General features: G+C 41.2%; 1 protein-coding gene across 3 annotated transcripts in view; it reads left to right on the forward strand.

The window, feature by feature from the left end:
• Gat (GABA transporter) overlaps positions 1 to 15,906 on the forward strand; it is a 92,799-nt gene extending 76,893 nt beyond the window's left edge. For all 3 annotated transcript variants that reach the window (XM_069321282.1, XM_045755086.2, XM_045755083.2), the window contains exons 4-14: positions 285 to 386; positions 967 to 1,153; positions 3,060 to 3,192; positions 3,503 to 3,637; positions 5,358 to 5,461; positions 5,620 to 5,744; positions 6,409 to 6,521; positions 7,676 to 7,807; positions 9,976 to 10,179; positions 11,210 to 11,383; positions 11,854 to 15,906. In XM_069321282.1, coding sequence (XP_069177383.1) covers positions 285 to 386; positions 967 to 1,153; positions 3,060 to 3,192; positions 3,503 to 3,637; positions 5,358 to 5,461; positions 5,620 to 5,744; positions 6,409 to 6,521; positions 7,676 to 7,807; positions 9,976 to 10,179; positions 11,210 to 11,383; positions 11,854 to 11,943 — 1,499 coding nt within the window. In that variant the 3' untranslated portion in view covers positions 11,944 to 15,906. The remainder of the gene's footprint in view (positions 1 to 284; positions 387 to 966; positions 1,154 to 3,059; positions 3,193 to 3,502; positions 3,638 to 5,357; positions 5,462 to 5,619; positions 5,745 to 6,408; positions 6,522 to 7,675; positions 7,808 to 9,975; positions 10,180 to 11,209; positions 11,384 to 11,853) is intronic.
• The last annotated feature ends 1,810 nt before the right edge of the window (positions 15,907 to 17,716 follow it).

Consider the following 17,716-nt stretch of genomic DNA (forward strand, 5'->3'; position numbering starts at 1 on the left):
ATACAGCCCACAACAGCTGCCTAACTCCAACGTACTGCTAGGTGAACAGCGGCATGAGGTGAAAGGTAATGTTGGCAAATTGTCTCTGCTCCAGCCGGGATTCGAACCAGGAACTTACGGCTATGAATCGAAGTCGTTCACCACGGAGCCCTATTAAGTGTTGGATAGATTAAACGTATGCAGTTAATATGGATTCATTGGTGAGAAACAGAGTATTTTGCAGGGTGTGTGACGCGGCTTACCTGGTGCCTCAACACCCGAGTCATGTTTTACATGTGTTGCAGGTGTTGGCTACGGCGCCGCGGTGATGTCGGTGTGGCTTAACATCTACTACATCATCGTGTTGGCTTGGGGCCTCTTCTACTTCTTCATGTCCCTCACATCACGTAAGTCATCTTCATCTTGTAGCCCTTCCTCCTGCGTCACCTTCCTCCTCCTGCTAGCCAGTGTTACTGCTGGTAGTGACAGACTTCCTACTAGTGGGTGTTGTTGCTAGTGGCAACACAATACCACCAACACTGTAGTGAGAGGCCATGACGTGATCACGTACCAGCTAGCTCACCCCCTCCCCTTCCCGCCCTCCCCCATATATCTTGAGACTGCTATCTTGAGACTGGAAACTCTTGTAGGTTTCCAGCTGGCGGCTGTCAGCTTCTAGCAGTCATTCACAAACAACTTGCACCTGAATATAATGTTCCTTGATGCTACTTTTTTGCGTAATACAATCCAGACTCTGTTTCCCCTGAGAACAACAATGTCTTTAATATAAAGATTTTGCCTCGCTGAGCGACACTTGTATGAACAGCTTGTGTCTACCCTCTTGCAGGGTGTATGTATGTGTGTGCGTAGTGTGTGTACGTGCGTGCGTAGTGTGTGCGTAGTGTGTGTGCGTAGTGTGTGTGTGTGGTGTGACAAATTTCAAATATTGCCTTAACCCCGCGCCTTCTGCCCCCCTGCCGCCGCCAGAGCTGCCGTGGGGGTCGTGCGACAACTGGTGGAACTCTGACACGTGCGTCTCGCCGTACGCCCGCGGCGCCCTCAAGTGCTGGGACGAGATGTACAACTCCACGGCCAACGAGTCGTACTGCGTCGTGGGCAACCTCAGCCGTGTTAACGTTGTTAACATCACCGACCCCGTCAAGGAGTTCTGGGAGTGAGTATGTCCGCACGCTTTGCTCTCTCTCTCTCTCTCTCTCTCTTACCCCTGGATAGGGTAATACCCTATCCAGGGGTATCCAGGGATACCCCTAGAAGGATACCTGATCAACCAGGCTGTGACTCATACGTCAGGTTGCGAGCAGCCGCGTCCAACAGCCTGGTTGATCAGTCCAGCAACCAGGAGGCCTGGTCGAGGACCGGGCCGCGGGGACGCTAAGCCCCGGAAGCACCTCAAGGTAACCGCAAGGTAAGGTACCCCACGTAAGTCACTGGCAACATTGATGTGTCACGGTCTTACAAGACGTTAAGAACTCTTGCACATTTATGGATTACATTCTTACAAGAAAGTAACAACTAGCGTATATATATAAATCAAAATATACAAATTGTCAAACTCATTATGGGACATCTCCACGAGTGTATTTTATATTGATTTAATATTTCATAATATGGTATTTGTTGATTAACTACACACACACTTATCTTCCCAGCCACAAAGTTATAATCACTTCCTTTGAAGTCTTGGCGTTGGCTGACATCACTTTTATCTTGCATCTGGAGGGCATCATGAGTGGGAGTTTAGCTTGATACAAAAACATGCTACGGCTCTATCTTAAAGTGTTAGACGCAGTTAAGTATGATAAGGAAGCATAATTAATGTGTAGATTTCTGTTTAGATATGTACACCTGTGAGCCCCAAGGAGTGAGGGCCAATCGTTGGGTGTGAAGGGTAGAGGCTGAGAACACGGCCAGGTGTGTGATTCTTATATTTTGTGTGCACCAGGTGTGTGACTCTTATATTCTGTGTGCACCAGGTGTGTGACACTCATTCTGTGTCCACCAGGTGTGTGACTCTTATATTCTGTGTGCACCAGGTGTGTGACACTCATTCTGTGTCCACCAGGTGTGTGACTCTTATATTCTGTGTCCACCAGGTGTGTGACACTCATATTCTGTGTCCACCAGGTGTGTGACACTAATATTCTGTGTCCACCAGGTGTGTGACTCTTATATTCTGTGTGCACCAGGTGTGTGACACTCATTCTGTGTGCACCAGGTGTGTGACACTCATTCTGTGTGCACCAGGTGTGTGACACTCATTCTGTGTCCACCAGGTGTGTGACACTCATTCTGTGTCCACCAGGTGTGTGACACTCATTGTCACCACGAGTGTACTTCCGGCCGCAGTAACTGGTTGCTGTAGGTTACGATCAATGTACATGATTTGAGAGAGGAGCTGCTCTCTTGAGTATTAGGTTCAAGGCCAAATACTCTTCCTCCTCTTCCTTCCTCTTCGAGTAAGGCGTAGAGGCCTCACTCTTCCCGAAGACCAAACTTGGACCTCTGGTTTTCTTCTGCGGTAATCCATGATGTTGAAAGGGCTGTTGTTGTCCGTCTTGGTGAAGGGGGCGATGCTAACACGTGAGACAGGTTTGGCCTAAACTTCACACTTGGCTGTGATATAAAAAAAGTATCCAAGTCAGTATTTTTTTCTAGATTGGTAACGCCGGTTGTGTAAGTCTGCACATTGTTCCCACATTCTCCATGGCATTGCTTTTCCAGTCAGTCTTATGGTTCAGCAGCGTTAAGTTTCTGTCTGGGGATTACTCAAGTTCCAGTACTTTTGAGACAATAACATTCATCTTAAAAGGATAGAGTAGCTTAGGCTATTTCAACCCTCCTAGTACTCTATCTCCTACACACACACACACTAGGTAATACAATCTTTGTTCACTTCATATGAACGTCTTTCACTAATGCTTAAACAATCACGTGATAAAAACAGGGTTAACCGTTCGTAGGAAATATATACTTACAAATAGAGTCCAGCACGTGTCCCTGGCATGGGACAACACCAAAAAAAGGAAGTTCATTGAGGTACCGTATGTTTCCTTCAACAGAAAACGGGCTCTTCAGATCTCCGAGGGCATTGATCACCCCGGCACCGTACGCTGGGACCTGGCCCTCACCCTCCTCATCGCCTGGATCCTCTGCTACTTCTGCATCTGGAAGGGAGTCAAATGGACCGGAAAGGTGGGTAGTGGTGGCCGGGTGGAGACACAGTAGCAACACGAGCCAAGTGTGTTCAGGGCGCCACCACCATTCTGAATAAGCCCAATGTCAGTGAGAAGGATTATAAAGCATTTATCGCATTATTTGGGGCGTGACAGTTGCTGTGGATCATTAAAGATGTTGAGTCGAAGTGACACATTACTTGACCGCCGTCTTTGTTTTTTTGCTGAGGGAAATTATACAACCTGTTTAATACTTGATTTCCAGATACAATATTATTATTATTGTATTATTATGTGATGATGCATCACTAACGCTGTGTCTTGGGCAGGTGGTGTACTTCACGGCGCTCTTCCCCTACCTGCTCATGTTCATCCTGTTCATCCGAGGCGTGACTCTTCCCGGAGCGATGACCGGCATCCGCTACTACCTCATCCCTGATGTGGAGAAGCTCAAGGATATTACGGTCAGTCCCTGCTGTCACCCCCCCCTCACGCCCCTGCTGTCAGCCCCTCACGCCCCTGCTGTCACCCCCTCACGCCCCTGCTGTCACCCCCTCACGCCCCTGCTGTCACCCCCTCACGCCCCTGCTGTCACCCCCTCACGCCCCTGCTGTCAGCCCCTCACGCCCCTGCTGTTAGCCCCTCACCCCCTGCTGTCACCCCCTCACTCCCTGCTGTCACCCCCTCACGCCCCTGCTGTCACCCCCCCCCCCTCACTCCCCTGCTGTCACCCTTCACTCGCTGCTGTCACCCTCACTCCCCTGCTGTCAGCCCCTCACCCCCTGCTGTCACCCTCACTCGCTGCTGTCACCGTCACTCGCTGCATGACTTAGTGATCATTATTTAAGCTGGTAGTGAGGAGCTCTGTCCTCACTACCAGCTTAAATAATGATCTATATAAAGTAATAGATCTTGTGTAAAGATGTCAACGTCGGCTGTGGCTTATTAATGGGGAATGGAACAGTTGCAATATTGGTGGTAAATGTGGGAGGATTATCTCCTTCCTGACGTCAGTCTTATAGAGCAATGTCTGGCGGTACGTTGTGTCACGCAAATGTTGATTCTTGTATAATGTCATTCTTTGGATGTCATATAATTAAAAGGAAATTATTTATCATTCATATGGCAGTACTTGGAATAACTTTTGTTCGTCTTAATATGCCAATAATTGTTTTTCGTGTGAGTCAATGATACAGTGTCTGACACAGCAATTCTGCACATCCTCGCCTCCTGGGCCCCGAACCTAACTTTCCATACAAGGGAAAAGTTAGCTAAGTCGCCTCCCGGCAAACACACACCGAAACTACGACGTTGGTACAATGTTCGAACAAGTTTTAACACCTCCTAACCATTTATAACAACCAATATAACAAGTTGTAACAACGTTCTAATACGTCATAAACACGTTAAGCCAAGATGTAACAACTTTATTACAAGTTGTAACAAGCGGAAAATAGAGTTTCGGTTTGTGTTTCCAGGGAGCTAGCTGACTCTTCGAGCGACCCATAACGTTGTGGCATGTGGCATGTCAGACCCTCTTCTAACCAAAGGATAACATATAGACTAAGTGCTTCATTTTTTTTATTGATTAGCCCTCTGATTTTTTTTTTTTGAGCCACCGAGTCATGTTTCCTCCGGTTTATACCTTATTATTGTGGAAATAAATGAAGATGAGCTCTGTTACTTGTGTTGTCATACAAACGTAACACAGTGATTAGATCAGTATTTGCTTACACGGCGCCAATGATCTCGTTATTGCGTTCCCGGAGAAATTATTGATCAATCAATCATACCGAGTTTTCAGTATGGAATAAATGGTGATTACTCAGACTATGGTTTCCGTGTCATAGTTGTGGGTCATATAACTTGCAGCACTTGTCAAGTGCAGAAGCAAAAGTTCATTGAAGTGTTCTGATGTTGCATTAAAATCTGATTGATCACATAAATCTCTCTCTCCCGTCTCGTACATATAACTGTTATGCAGACGATGAGTCGCAATAACGTGGCTGAAGTGTGTTGACCAGACCATATACTAGAAAGCGAAGGGACGACGACGTTTCGGTCCGTCCTGGACCACACAATCGACTCGAGAATGGTCCAGGACGGACCGTCACGTCGTCGCCCCTTCAGTTTCTAGTGTGCGGTGTCAACATATAAACTGTTATTCTCCCTGGTGTGTGGCAGGTGTGGGTGGAGGCGGTGTCCCAGGTGTTCTGGTCGTATGCACTTGTTTTAGGCTCCCTCATCGCTCTGGGGTCCTATAACAAGTTCGATAACAATTGTTATCGGTGAGTAGCGTTCATAATTTGACGTTCTGTTTCAAATATTGTCCTTCCATTACGATTTCATATTTTAAGGCACGTCCAATGAATAAAATTACAATGTTGTTATTATTATTGTTATTATTGCATTTGGTACATGAATTAACTCCAAAGGTTGTCTTCAGGGACTCGTTGATATTGTGTACCATCAACTCCTGCACGTCGTTCTTCGCTGGCTTCGTTATCTTCTCCGTCGTGGGCTTCATGGCAGAGCAGCAGCACAAGGAGGTGTCGGAGGTGGCAGCTTCAGGTCAGTCAGTCACCCAGTCAGACAGTCAGGCTCCAAGCCTCTCCTGTCAGGGTGCTCTAATGTGCCTGACCGTCCCACTATACAGCAAGAGTTGAACCGTTGATGTTCAGCATTTGAGAACTTTGTAACAGTCAATAATTGTGCAACGTTATGCAAATTTTATATGGGGGGTCCATATTCACAGTAACTGGTTATTGTGAATATGGACCCCCTCACACCAGTGCCTCACTATTGACCTTCCCCAAGATGCAACTCTGCAACAATTGCCTATAACTCCGGGGACTTATTTACTGCTTGGCAGAGAGGCATCTGGTAAAAGGAAGCGTGCCCAACCATTTCCGTCCCGCCCTGGGATCGAACCCGGGATCCCTGAATATGAGTCTGGGATAAATTAACGTAGACCACCGTACTAGAGAACTACTTTGACCATGGGTTTGACCACGTTTGGACAAAGTCGTGATCGTCTCAGCGACCAATAGGGTCTATGGTTTGATTTTCTGGCACGTCTCCTTACACCTAATGCCTCTGTTCACCTAGAGGTAAATATGTACCTGGGGGAGTTAGGCAACTGTTGTGGGTAGCATCTAGGGGAAAAGATGGGTAGTTTGCTAGGGGCAAACGTTGATAATTAAGCCTTACGTGGTTAAATGCTTTGTGTCGACAGGTCCGGGGTTGGCGTTCCTGGCGTACCCGTCGGCAGTGCTGCAGCTCCCGGTCTCGCCTCTGTGGTCCGCCCTTTTCTTCCTCATGTTCCTCATGCTGGGACTCGACTCCCAGGTACAGGACAACCCTCTTTCAGCTGCATATTAAAATGAGTATTCTTCCTCAAATTCAGTTTACCCTCGACTCGTTAGTTTGAAATTCAGCTACAGACTAGTTTACTCATTTTATATTTAAGTCACATTTTGGGCACAAGTGTTTAGTAATGTTTATATCAGTGGGTCGATACCTGAGTGCGAGTTGTTGCCTGATACAGTTTGTGTAGACTTGCTACAAAAATTTAGTGTAGATTTCCTAAAGAAATAGTGTAGTCTGCTTCAGAAACATTTAGTGTACATTTAGTAGCAAAGACACTTAGTGTAGACTTAATACAGAAACATTTAACACATACTTAATACATTTCGTTCATTTCATATAGGAATTAACTATCTTAGTCCTGCTGATATTTTATATCAACTATATTTTTAATACTTCTTATTAGTTTACATATTGATGGCAACTTTTAGGTACATATTATAATCTATATAATCTAATTATATAGATTAGATTATTGTATTTAGGTATATAATTATATATACCTAAATACAGTACAATACAGATTGTACTGTATTTAGGTACATATTATTTTATTTATTAAAGCTACACTCGTTAAATTTGGCAGTAATCAATAAATCAACAATCAAGGTCAGCTAGAGTCTTCTATCAGGGGGTTCCCATTCTCTTTCATGTCAATGTTTTATTCACCAGCAGTATAATATAAAGATACAGTGGGCCACATTCACGAAGCAGTCACGTAAGTACTTTGCCCGAAACGCATTGCGTAATAGTGGCTTTAGGCATTGTATGTACTAGCTCTATCTATATATCAATCCATTAATGTAACATCACTTGTATGTATGTACCTTACCTGAATAAACATATTTATTTATTTATATTTATATTTACTTACGAACCTGTCCATCTTTTCTCAATCTTTGGCGGCTTTGTTTACAATTATTAAACAGTTAATGAGCTCCGAAGCACCAGGAGGCTGTTTATAACAATAACAACAGTTGATTGGCAAGTTTTCATGCTTGTAAACTGTTTAATAAATGTAAACAAAGCCGTCAAAGATTGAGGAAACATGTACACGTTCGTAAGTATCTGCGTAACTGCTTCGTGAATCTGGCCCAATGACTACATGGTAGTAAGGTCATTGTTGGTCTCCTCAGTTCTGCACCATCGAAGGCTTCGTGACAGCTGTCACTGACGAGTGGCCCAAGCACCTTCGTAAGAACAAAGAGATCTTCATCGCCGCCATCTGCATCTTATCTTACCTGGTGGGCTTATCGTGTGTCACTGAGGTAAGTCACTCTCTCGCATGTCTCACCAAAATGTTATGTCTTCACATGTTTGTATTGTCTAGCAGGACCTATTGGCTCCAGTTGCTGAGTCTCGGCCCTTATTATATATTAGTACATACTGTTAGTGTCTTAAGTTTACTGTAACGGTCTGTTAGGCAACCTTGAAACCCGGTTCTCAATTCACAAGAAATCTGAGTATTTTAGAATGATAACTAGCTTTGCATTTAAGCATATGATCTAGAGTAACCAAGGTTATTAAGGTAACCATATAAACAAGAAATATAACGTAACACTGAAAATTCACTAAATAACTATATTAATGAAGCTACGCTATAAAGTTTAAAGCACTGTGCCCTTAATAACCCGCTCCAGTATACAGAAGGACCGGGAGCAGTAAAACACAAACGTATGATAACAAAATATAATAATAATATACCAGACAATTAAACCATGCTGTGGTAATTTATTATTTTTATTATTATTATTATTATTATTATTATTATTATTATTATTATTATTATTATTATTGTTGTAATGGCAGTGAACCTGTGGCTGCAAGTCACATCACTTATACTCGCTATAAAATCCTTGCTAAATATAGATACAGCCTCTCACAAGGATGGGTTTAACATCTGTTCGTGAAGGCGTTTTCCGTGAAGCAAATGAAGTAGAAAGCTAATCTGTGTATGTACATTATAAAGCCTGATTGTCTGTCAGTCTGTGTGTGAGTGTGTGTGTGTGTCCAAGTTTGGAGGCCAGATGCTTGGGGCTAGCCTGACCTAACTTTACACCCTGATTCCTGTGGGGTACGTGCCTAACATGGTCAGGTCTGGGGTCACAACAGGTCAAGAGGGAATAGTTCATGTACCTACACCCCACTATGATTTTGGTACTGGAGTTGGTTCCTGTTTCGCTAAATATTTGCAGACAATTTTTAAACAAATTTTGTTATTATAGAACTTTAAAACATTGTGCACTGATCTCGGGTAAATGTGAAAAAAATAGTCGTACTTTGACCATAGCAGCGAAAGCATGTAACTTTTAAACTGAACCACACAGCCTAGGCCCCTCCATCCCCAGGCCTATGCATCTGAACTCTCCCGCCACGAGTCGAGTCCATCTGAGCCCCCTCCTGAGAGAGAGAGAGAGAGAGAGAGAGAGAGAGAGAGAGAGAGAGGGGGGGGGGAAGGGGGTAGAGAGAAGAGAGAGAGAGAGAGAGAGAGAGAGAGAGAGAGAGAGAGAGAGAGAGAGAGAGAGAGAGAGAGAGAGGGAGAGGGGGGGGGAAGGGGGTAGAGAGAAGAGAGAGAGAGAGAGAGAGAGAGAGAGAGAGAGAGAGAGAGAGAGAGATAGATAGATAGATAGATAGATAGATGGTAGAGGAGACAGACTTGACTTACCAGGGTACTGCCATGTACCCCTTCTTGTTACCTTCAAATCATTGACTTGACTTAAGGTTGCTTACGATCTTCCATGAAACTAAAGGATATATCATGCTTTTCTAGAGAGTTAAATATATTGGAGTTCTACCGACGTGCCATGCCCATGTAGGACACTTTATTATGATATACATGTAATATAATAAATAATTCATATTATTGAGGGACAGGAAGCCAGAGTGTATTCATGCACGTTAGTCTTTTATCGAAAATGCAACCCCACAACAAGCTAAGAAACTCCTGAGTACCTACTCACTGCTAGGTGAACAGATGCATTAGATGAAAGGAAATGTGCCCAGCCATTTCTGTCCCGCCCGGGATTCGAACTCGGAATTCTCGACTGTGTGTCGAGAAGGAACCTGACTGTACTGCCGGGACACGTATTGTGTATTCTATCATAATTGACAGTTGTGTATCCTAGTGAAAACTCCTTGAAATCCACCAGCAGCAATGAATAATAACAATAATAATATATAATATTTTTATGTGTATATTTTTGGCATGTATTGTATTCATATTTTTGGCATGTATGATATGAATATTATATTTTAAAACCCTGAAACTTGTACTTGAATTTTGGGTTGACCTTCTGCTGGTCATTTTCTCAAATTTGATTGTAAATCTTAAGGCTTCATGTTTTATATTGTATTTATAAGTAGTAGTCTACATAAAAGTAAAATTGTCACATAATTATGTTATGTGTGTGTCTGAACCCATTGTTGTACTTTCCAGGGTGGCATGTATGTGTTCCAGGTGCTGGACTCGTATGCGGCCTCTGGAATGTGCCTCATCTTCCTCATCATGTTCGAGTGTATAGCCATAAGCTGGGGCTACGGAGCTAACAAGTGGTATGACCATGTCAAGGAAATGATCGGCTATTATCCCTTCTTTTGGTGGAAGTTCTGCTGGATGTTCATCACTCCTGCCATTTGCTTCGTAAGTTTCAAGTCTCCCAGTGGACTGAAACGTCATACTTTTCATTGCTTTTCAGTCCGTCCTGGAGCCTTAACAAGTCTTGATTATGGTACATGACCGGTCGAAGTGTCAGCACTTAACAATTTCTCTTCATATGTGTTTATTTTTAGTTTAAGGTTAACCTTAACCTAACCTTAACCAAGCCAAGGATAGGATGTATATTAAAGCACTAATTACATAGTGCTTATTGGTGCTAATAATAATATAACTATAAAATATAAGTACATAAGAATATATAAGTACAAGAATGTAGCAACTCTTGTATATATCTCAAAAAAAATAGACTAGGTGTGGCGATTACCACAAAGGTACATACCCCCCCCCCTAAGGACGGGTTGGTATTTCGAGGGGTTATTTGGTAGGCGGGACCAGGGATTTGTTGGAGGGATGGTCAAATATACACCAGGAACCTGACAAGTTTTCGTGACAGGATCTGGACTGCCATTCTCTAAAGTTCTGTGATTCAACTAATCATATATAAAATAAAGTACGCGTGTGTGTGTGCGTATTTATTGAATAATACAATGTACTTTTTAAGTGGTTAGGCACCGGTCCTTTGCCCCCCTCTTATCCCAGTCCTTACTATTGCTCTATAGTCGTACTGGCTGAACGGTTTCTCCTCATAATTACTTTACCTTTTATATTAAAATAACCAAACTTGAATTAAAATCTTGATCTTTGATGACTTTCATGGAACAATAATGAATGCTTTACATTGTTGCATATTAAAACATTATTGCTGTATAATAAAGGAAGGCAGTGCATTGTTGTATCTCAAAAAGAAGGCTGTGCATTCTTGCATCTCAATAGAAGGCAGTATATTATTGCATATTGAAAAGAAAGCAGTGCATTCTTGCATCTCAGAAGAAGGCATTTCAATTAAAGCAAATAATTTTTGAATGTAGATTGTCAGATGTATTATGAACAAATAATTTTTGTTCATTTTGAGTTGAGTGAGTACTGTGCGTAAAGTGTTAGGTTGTCTTCGCAGTGTGTGTTCATGTTCAACGTGATCATGTGGTCTCCCCCGAAATACGTCGACTACGAGTTTCCAGTTTGGACCCATTTCGTTGGCTGGCTTATGGCACTCTCCTCGATGTCTTGTATCCCAGTCTACGCTGTCTACAAGTTCGTCACCACGCCTCATCCCGGGACCTGGAAAGAGGTGAGACAGCAGGTGGAGCGTTCCCTGTGGCACTTTGGGAGCATTTACTGTGGCACGCAGACCGTTCCCTGTAACATACCGGAGCATTTCCTGTTAATTACCTAGGTGAAGGTAGGGCAAGGTCAGAAAGGCAACGGTTTATGCGTCACAATTTATGTCTGAAGTATTAATGTAGTCAGTGGTATCATTGGTGAATTTACCTTGAAAGAGCTCACTGGTGTTCCGGTGATTGGTGGCTGCAGATTCTATGCACTGTGACTGTCTTTTAATATTTTATTATTTAATGAGGAGTTTAGCATCCTTAAAGCTGTCGAGGTGATGTAACAGGTATCTGTATGTGGCACAGGCGTTGTTATCGCTTAAACATGTGATATAATTATGTTTCGTAAATCATTGCAGCAAATTTTCTAAACATTTCAAGAATGCATGTTCTTTACAAGCACCAAATTAAATGCCTCTTATCCTTGCAGAGATTAATAGCCATCACTCGGCCAGAAATTGACATAAATAGCTTGAAGAACAAGTATAGAAGTACCCCAGCGGAGGCTACAGCAGTGTAGAGCCCCGTATGAACCAGCGCACCTCCACCGCCTCCTGCACCACCCACCGCGAACACACTCTTCAGGTCGAGAGAACACGCCACAGCGGTGCTGTAGAGTCTGCAGGGGGGTAAACACACCACCCACAGGGATCAGCCAGCCCCCTTCATTATACCCACTGAGACAGGGTATCACGGTAGATGGGTACAGCTGGGTATGACATACCCATACAGATGGGTATGTCACTGTACTTTTCCCTAGGGCTAATTTTGAATTGATATGTGGTACAAGTATTTATGCAGTTGAACTATACGTTATTTTGTTGTTTGAGTATGTTGTGATTTAAGACCAATTGTAAAGTAAAGACTCAATAAAGCTGAACTACCCTTAATCAACAAGATATACAAATATCAGTGACATTTACAGACGTAGTTACGAAAATAGCTTGTCACAAACTGACTTAGACTTTGATCATCTTGGATGTGAAACTGCCACTCCTCCCCCCCCAACCCCTCCTTTTTTTGTATGTGTAGATTTTGTCAGTACACTGAGACTGCTCTGTTAAATCGACTGGTCATCAGACAAGAGTCATCATACATTATTGTTTAGCTCACTTGACACTATGTGACATGATGGGTGGTGGTGTTATGGCTCGGTTATGATGATCATCTGATATGTCTTGTGCTATATTTGTGGCTTGGTTGTTAAGGGTGCCTGAGACCTCAGTCTTATGTATGTCAGGATTCTGCCTCTCATCAGTATGGAGACAGTTCAGCGCCACAACTGGAAACTATAAGAATATGTCTTTATTGATACTTGTACTAAAAAAAAAATAATCATTGGTTTTCATTAATTTAAAATGTTGTTTATATTAAATAATTATGTACCCATAGAAGCTGAAGCTAATTATATTATATAAATCTTCAGGTGAATGTCCTCTAGACACGAAGTAAATTTGTTAGAAAATAATATCATAAATATTAAAATAATATTTTATTTTGTAATTGTTAATATGCAGTAATTAAATCTTAAGTGCTTGCAAAAAAAATTGACTAAGATCTTCGCATCTTATACAAGCAAATATTCTTAGTTCTTATTGAAAACACACTGCAGGTTTTACAAGTGACAGCTCAGTAATGACCTGCAGTGATGTTAGTGAATTTGTTGTAATCCAAAAGCAATATTTTCCTCTTGTGGGGATCTGTATATTGATGTTGGCAACTATGAAACTAGTCTAACTGCACTTAAGACGCTCCTCAGCAGTCCTAGTTTCTGACCTTGTTCATCAAATGTCATATATATATATATATATATAATGTGTGTCATGCCTAATAGCCAGATTTACCTAGAAACCCAAATTTTCTTACACATTTAGCTTTTCAACATTTTGAAATTACGGGTTTGCATTGATAAATGTCTAGTTTAATAAACCTGAATTGTAAAATATTTAACTCGAACCAAAACTAAATGTGCAAACAGATCTTAGCCCCTTTGTCATAGGTAATATTAGGTCTGAATAAATGGGGTAGGTTATTTAACCACGGGTATAAAATAATTAAGCCCCGACTCTATTTTGGAGAAATACGAGAAAATAAGCTAAAACGTTCTGGCTATTAGGAAAAACTACACCTAACGCGGCACTGGCTATTAGGTTCAACATATATTTATCATAAATTTAGTGACTTATCTTTCTCATTACAGAAGAGTGATGGAAAGCTTATTCATATGAATAGATTTGCATTGAAATAATCGAGTAATGAATTGCAACAAAAACCCTCACGTTAATCATCCCTATAACGACGATAGTTTGGACTGCCAGGGGCCACTCTTTTAACATGTAACTCTTAGTCAAATTAATTGGTGAAGGGCTTCCAAATTGTCTTCCATATTTTAGAGTAATTCTTTTACATGTCAGAAAGGTAGGTGCTCTTAGAATGTTCAGTGAGGCGTCTTTTATCACGTTATAATAGACAGATCCTGAGGGATAGATGTTAGCTTGACTTGGGACCAAGGCGCACCAGCCATCTCGGTCTTCCAAATGATAAATCAAATCTTTGAAGTGACTTGACGTATGATTAAGGACTTTGAATGTCTTTGCCGTGAAGTCTTTGTAGTATATCATGATTTCAATTTGGATCTTATTTAAGTAGTAGAAAATGGTTCATTGTATAGCATTGTGTTCCATGTTGTTGGTCCTGTCTTCACGTGGAGCACAGTAGCATGTATGCAAGCAATAACATCACCTGTTTTTGCCATTTATCTCTTTTATCTACTCTAAATACCGTATTTACTTAGTACTCAATGGACCTGGTAACTCACCTTATAAGACTACTTCCCTGTTTCTTAGGTTAAAGTGCTAGGCGTTGTCATCTCCAGGTCATACTAGGCCATGATTGGGGGCGTTTCTGTTATCCTGTTGGTGAACAGCTCCTTAGGTTTTAGCCAATGAGAAGTCGTCATTTATGAACCTGGACTACAACTGCCAATAAAGAGATGGTTTTCTTGGAGCCTTGCGTGCCCCACCATTCAGCCATCCCTCCAGCCAATCAGCGCACGAGTAGGAGTGTGACACGCCTTGCTCTGGCCCCGCCCTTCTTTCTTAATGCCTTTTTCTGATTGGCTTAAACTAAGCAATTTTGTAAATTATATATTGCAACCAAATGTAAAATAAATAATGAATGTATGTATTGCCAGTAAGTTGAATTGTGTACATGTTATATATGTTAAAAATAATGTTTTGCACAGACTCGTTAAGAATACTGAGTATCTATTATAGTGTAAGAATTTAGCGCTTAAGAATATCTTGTTTTCTCTTAATTATGAGTGCGTGGACTTTATTCTAAAACTTTGATGTTAGGTTATGCATGTACAGAAATGTATGTAAATTCTTGTCTAGTAAGGAATTCCTTAAGTGTTGTAATTTAGTCATCTTTTTTTTTTTTAACACAGGTAACATCAATGTAAGTACAAAGTTCAGTGTTCCATAAAAAAGACTTTTGAATGTCTGTACAGGTAGGAAAGCCTGCGTGAGAGATATGTAAATAAGGATTATCAAACCTACTATGTACTTGGGCTTCGTGAACGTCAACATCTCTTCAGGGTATTACTGTAAGCAGCTGTTTGCTCTTTGTATTTTGGATCTTCATTAGGAGGGTAATTTTGTATGACCATTAGGAGTCATTAAGTAAAATGCCGATCTATTAAACTTTGTAAAATTACTCAGAATGTTTAGCATTAGGGGGGGGTTCAGTGTCGCGTCTGTCCTCTGGAGATAACTCGAGCTTGTGTTAAACTTGGGGAAGTTACATTTATTAGAGATAAGTATCATAATGTGGCTCTTAAGTAGGCATTTATACACGTACACATTGCATACAAACATTTATACACATTGCACACCAACATAAATACATATTGCACGCCAACATGTATACATATATACATTACATACCAACATATATACATACACATTGCACACCAACATGATATATATATATACACATTTACATTGCACTAATAATGCATATGCACATTAATACAAATGCACATTACACCAATCAACATTTGTACATATACACAATCCACATCAATATTTACAAGCTCATAATTATGCATACGTAGATATTAACAAATCACTCGTACACGAATATTCCAACATATGCTGTACTGTACACGAGGACGTAGCTACTAAAGACAGAAATACAAATTACCAGTTACACAAGTACACTCATTACTGCTTTCACATATACACATTACCAATTACACAGGTATGTGTCTTACCAATTACACAGTTATGTGTATTACTAATTATACAGATACGTGTATTAGCAATTACACTTGGTTGTAGTTTTGATTTCGGTATTAAACTGATTTGTACATTAGGATATATCTCGTTCATTCCTTACTTCCTGTGGCTTTACCATATCTGATTAAGTACATGAAAATGTAATACTTAATCTTTGAAATAAAAACCTAAAAAAGCAATAACGGTTGTTTTTGTGTATAATGAAAATAATCTATTAAATATGAATCTGTTTTAGTGACGAAGGAGGGAATAGATATTCCTTTACCACACAAACTATATCGGTAAACATTGTGCTCAGCATTTGTGTGTGTGGATTCTGTGGTACAGTGGTCTACGTTCTCTACCTTACAATCGAGGATCCCACATGGGACAGAAATGGTTGGGCACGTTTCCTTTCACCTGATTCCTTCTCTAACCTAGCATTAACACCCGGGTGTAGCCGTAAATGCCAAGATCACTACACTCAAATACAACTGAAAAATGACTTCAGGGATGAACGGGAAGACGATCTTTGACAAGCCATATGCTTCCTGTACCCTTCGAGGCCACTAGAGATGATGATCCTCGTGTAAACTCAGGTAAGGAAATCGATAAAGGTATTGTAGATTTAAACTGCTTGACTCTATGGAAACTGATAGCAAACATGATGATAAGGACCAATGAGTGGTCCTATTGTGGATGTACAATATATAGTGTTTATCGCCAAAACTAAGAAACTAACAAGATATAATTTGGAGGAAATAAATTTAGTCACTGATCATGTGATTACTGCTTTTGTGGTCACTGTTTATGTGGTCTCTGCTCTTGTGGCCACTGTTTATCTGGTCACTACCTTTAAGTCACTGTTCATGTGGTCACTAATAAAAGAGCAAACCGGCGTTGCACCAAGAGTGAACGTTCTATGACAAGACTTATCTCATATCTTCTTCACTCGCCTATACACACTCGCTCTCCCCGAGTACCTCAAGGCACTCGTGTACTCAACACTTACTGGTCTTGAATCTGTTTTGGTACTGAAGCTTAAGGTCTATCAACTTATAGATGGGTATTAAGACCACAACAATAGCCTACTGACCTATTAACACATATACTTCAGTTCAAAACTAGATTCAGTACTAAAGTAAACTCGGTGAATATGCACCTAGAAGCAGAATACTGTACACCTTTTCGTCGGAGTATATATATATATCTGAATAAAATCGAATGTATGTGTTTGTCTGTCCGTCTAAGGTTGTAGGTCTGATGCTTAGGGCTAAATTCACTGAATTTATCTAAATGATGTATAGGAGTCCGATAGGCCTGTTCCCCCTCCCCCCCTTCCTTCTGTAAGAAATATCGCTTTTTCATAAGATGTGAAATAAGGAATTTGTTTTCCATAGAAATTGTTGCTGTTTATCACCTGTCCGTAATATATTACCTTTTCTGAGACAGGTAGAGAGAGAAAAGGCAGTGATAGGAGAGAGAGAGAAGAAAGGAGGAGTGGGGGGAAGAGGAGAGCAGAAGAGGGATAGGGAAATAGGAGATATAAGGGAAGAGGCGATTGAGAGATGAGGGAAAAAGAGACCCAGGCACAGCCGGGTACCCCATATTATAAAGAATATTACTATTACCCATAAACCGTTTAAATACGAACTCACTATTCCCAAACGAACTTAACGCAGTTTTCACCTGCCAATCGCGCGAAGAAAATTCGTAGGCACTGAATATTCTTTCGTTCATGAATTTATACAAAATAAGTTTGTCGTGGTGACGCAACACCACCTACGTGACGTCACAATATTTTCCGACCGGGGTTCCGCGGAACCTCGAAGGTAACACGGGGTTCCACAAGAGATAGTGATAAACAAGCTAATTCTAATCATATGCAAATGTATTAATAGAGTTATTTTTTGTGTTTAATTTTTCTCATTTAACCATCATAAAGAGCAATGACAGAAATCGTCCCCTTTCAGTTGACAATGAAATCCGTGTGTGTTTATCTCATGTACGACC

The sequence above is a fragment of the Procambarus clarkii genome, chromosome 9 (genome assembly GCF_040958095.1).
Source record: "Procambarus clarkii isolate CNS0578487 chromosome 9, FALCON_Pclarkii_2.0, whole genome shotgun sequence".
Classification (NCBI taxonomy): Eukaryota; Metazoa; Arthropoda; class Malacostraca; order Decapoda; family Cambaridae; genus Procambarus; species Procambarus clarkii.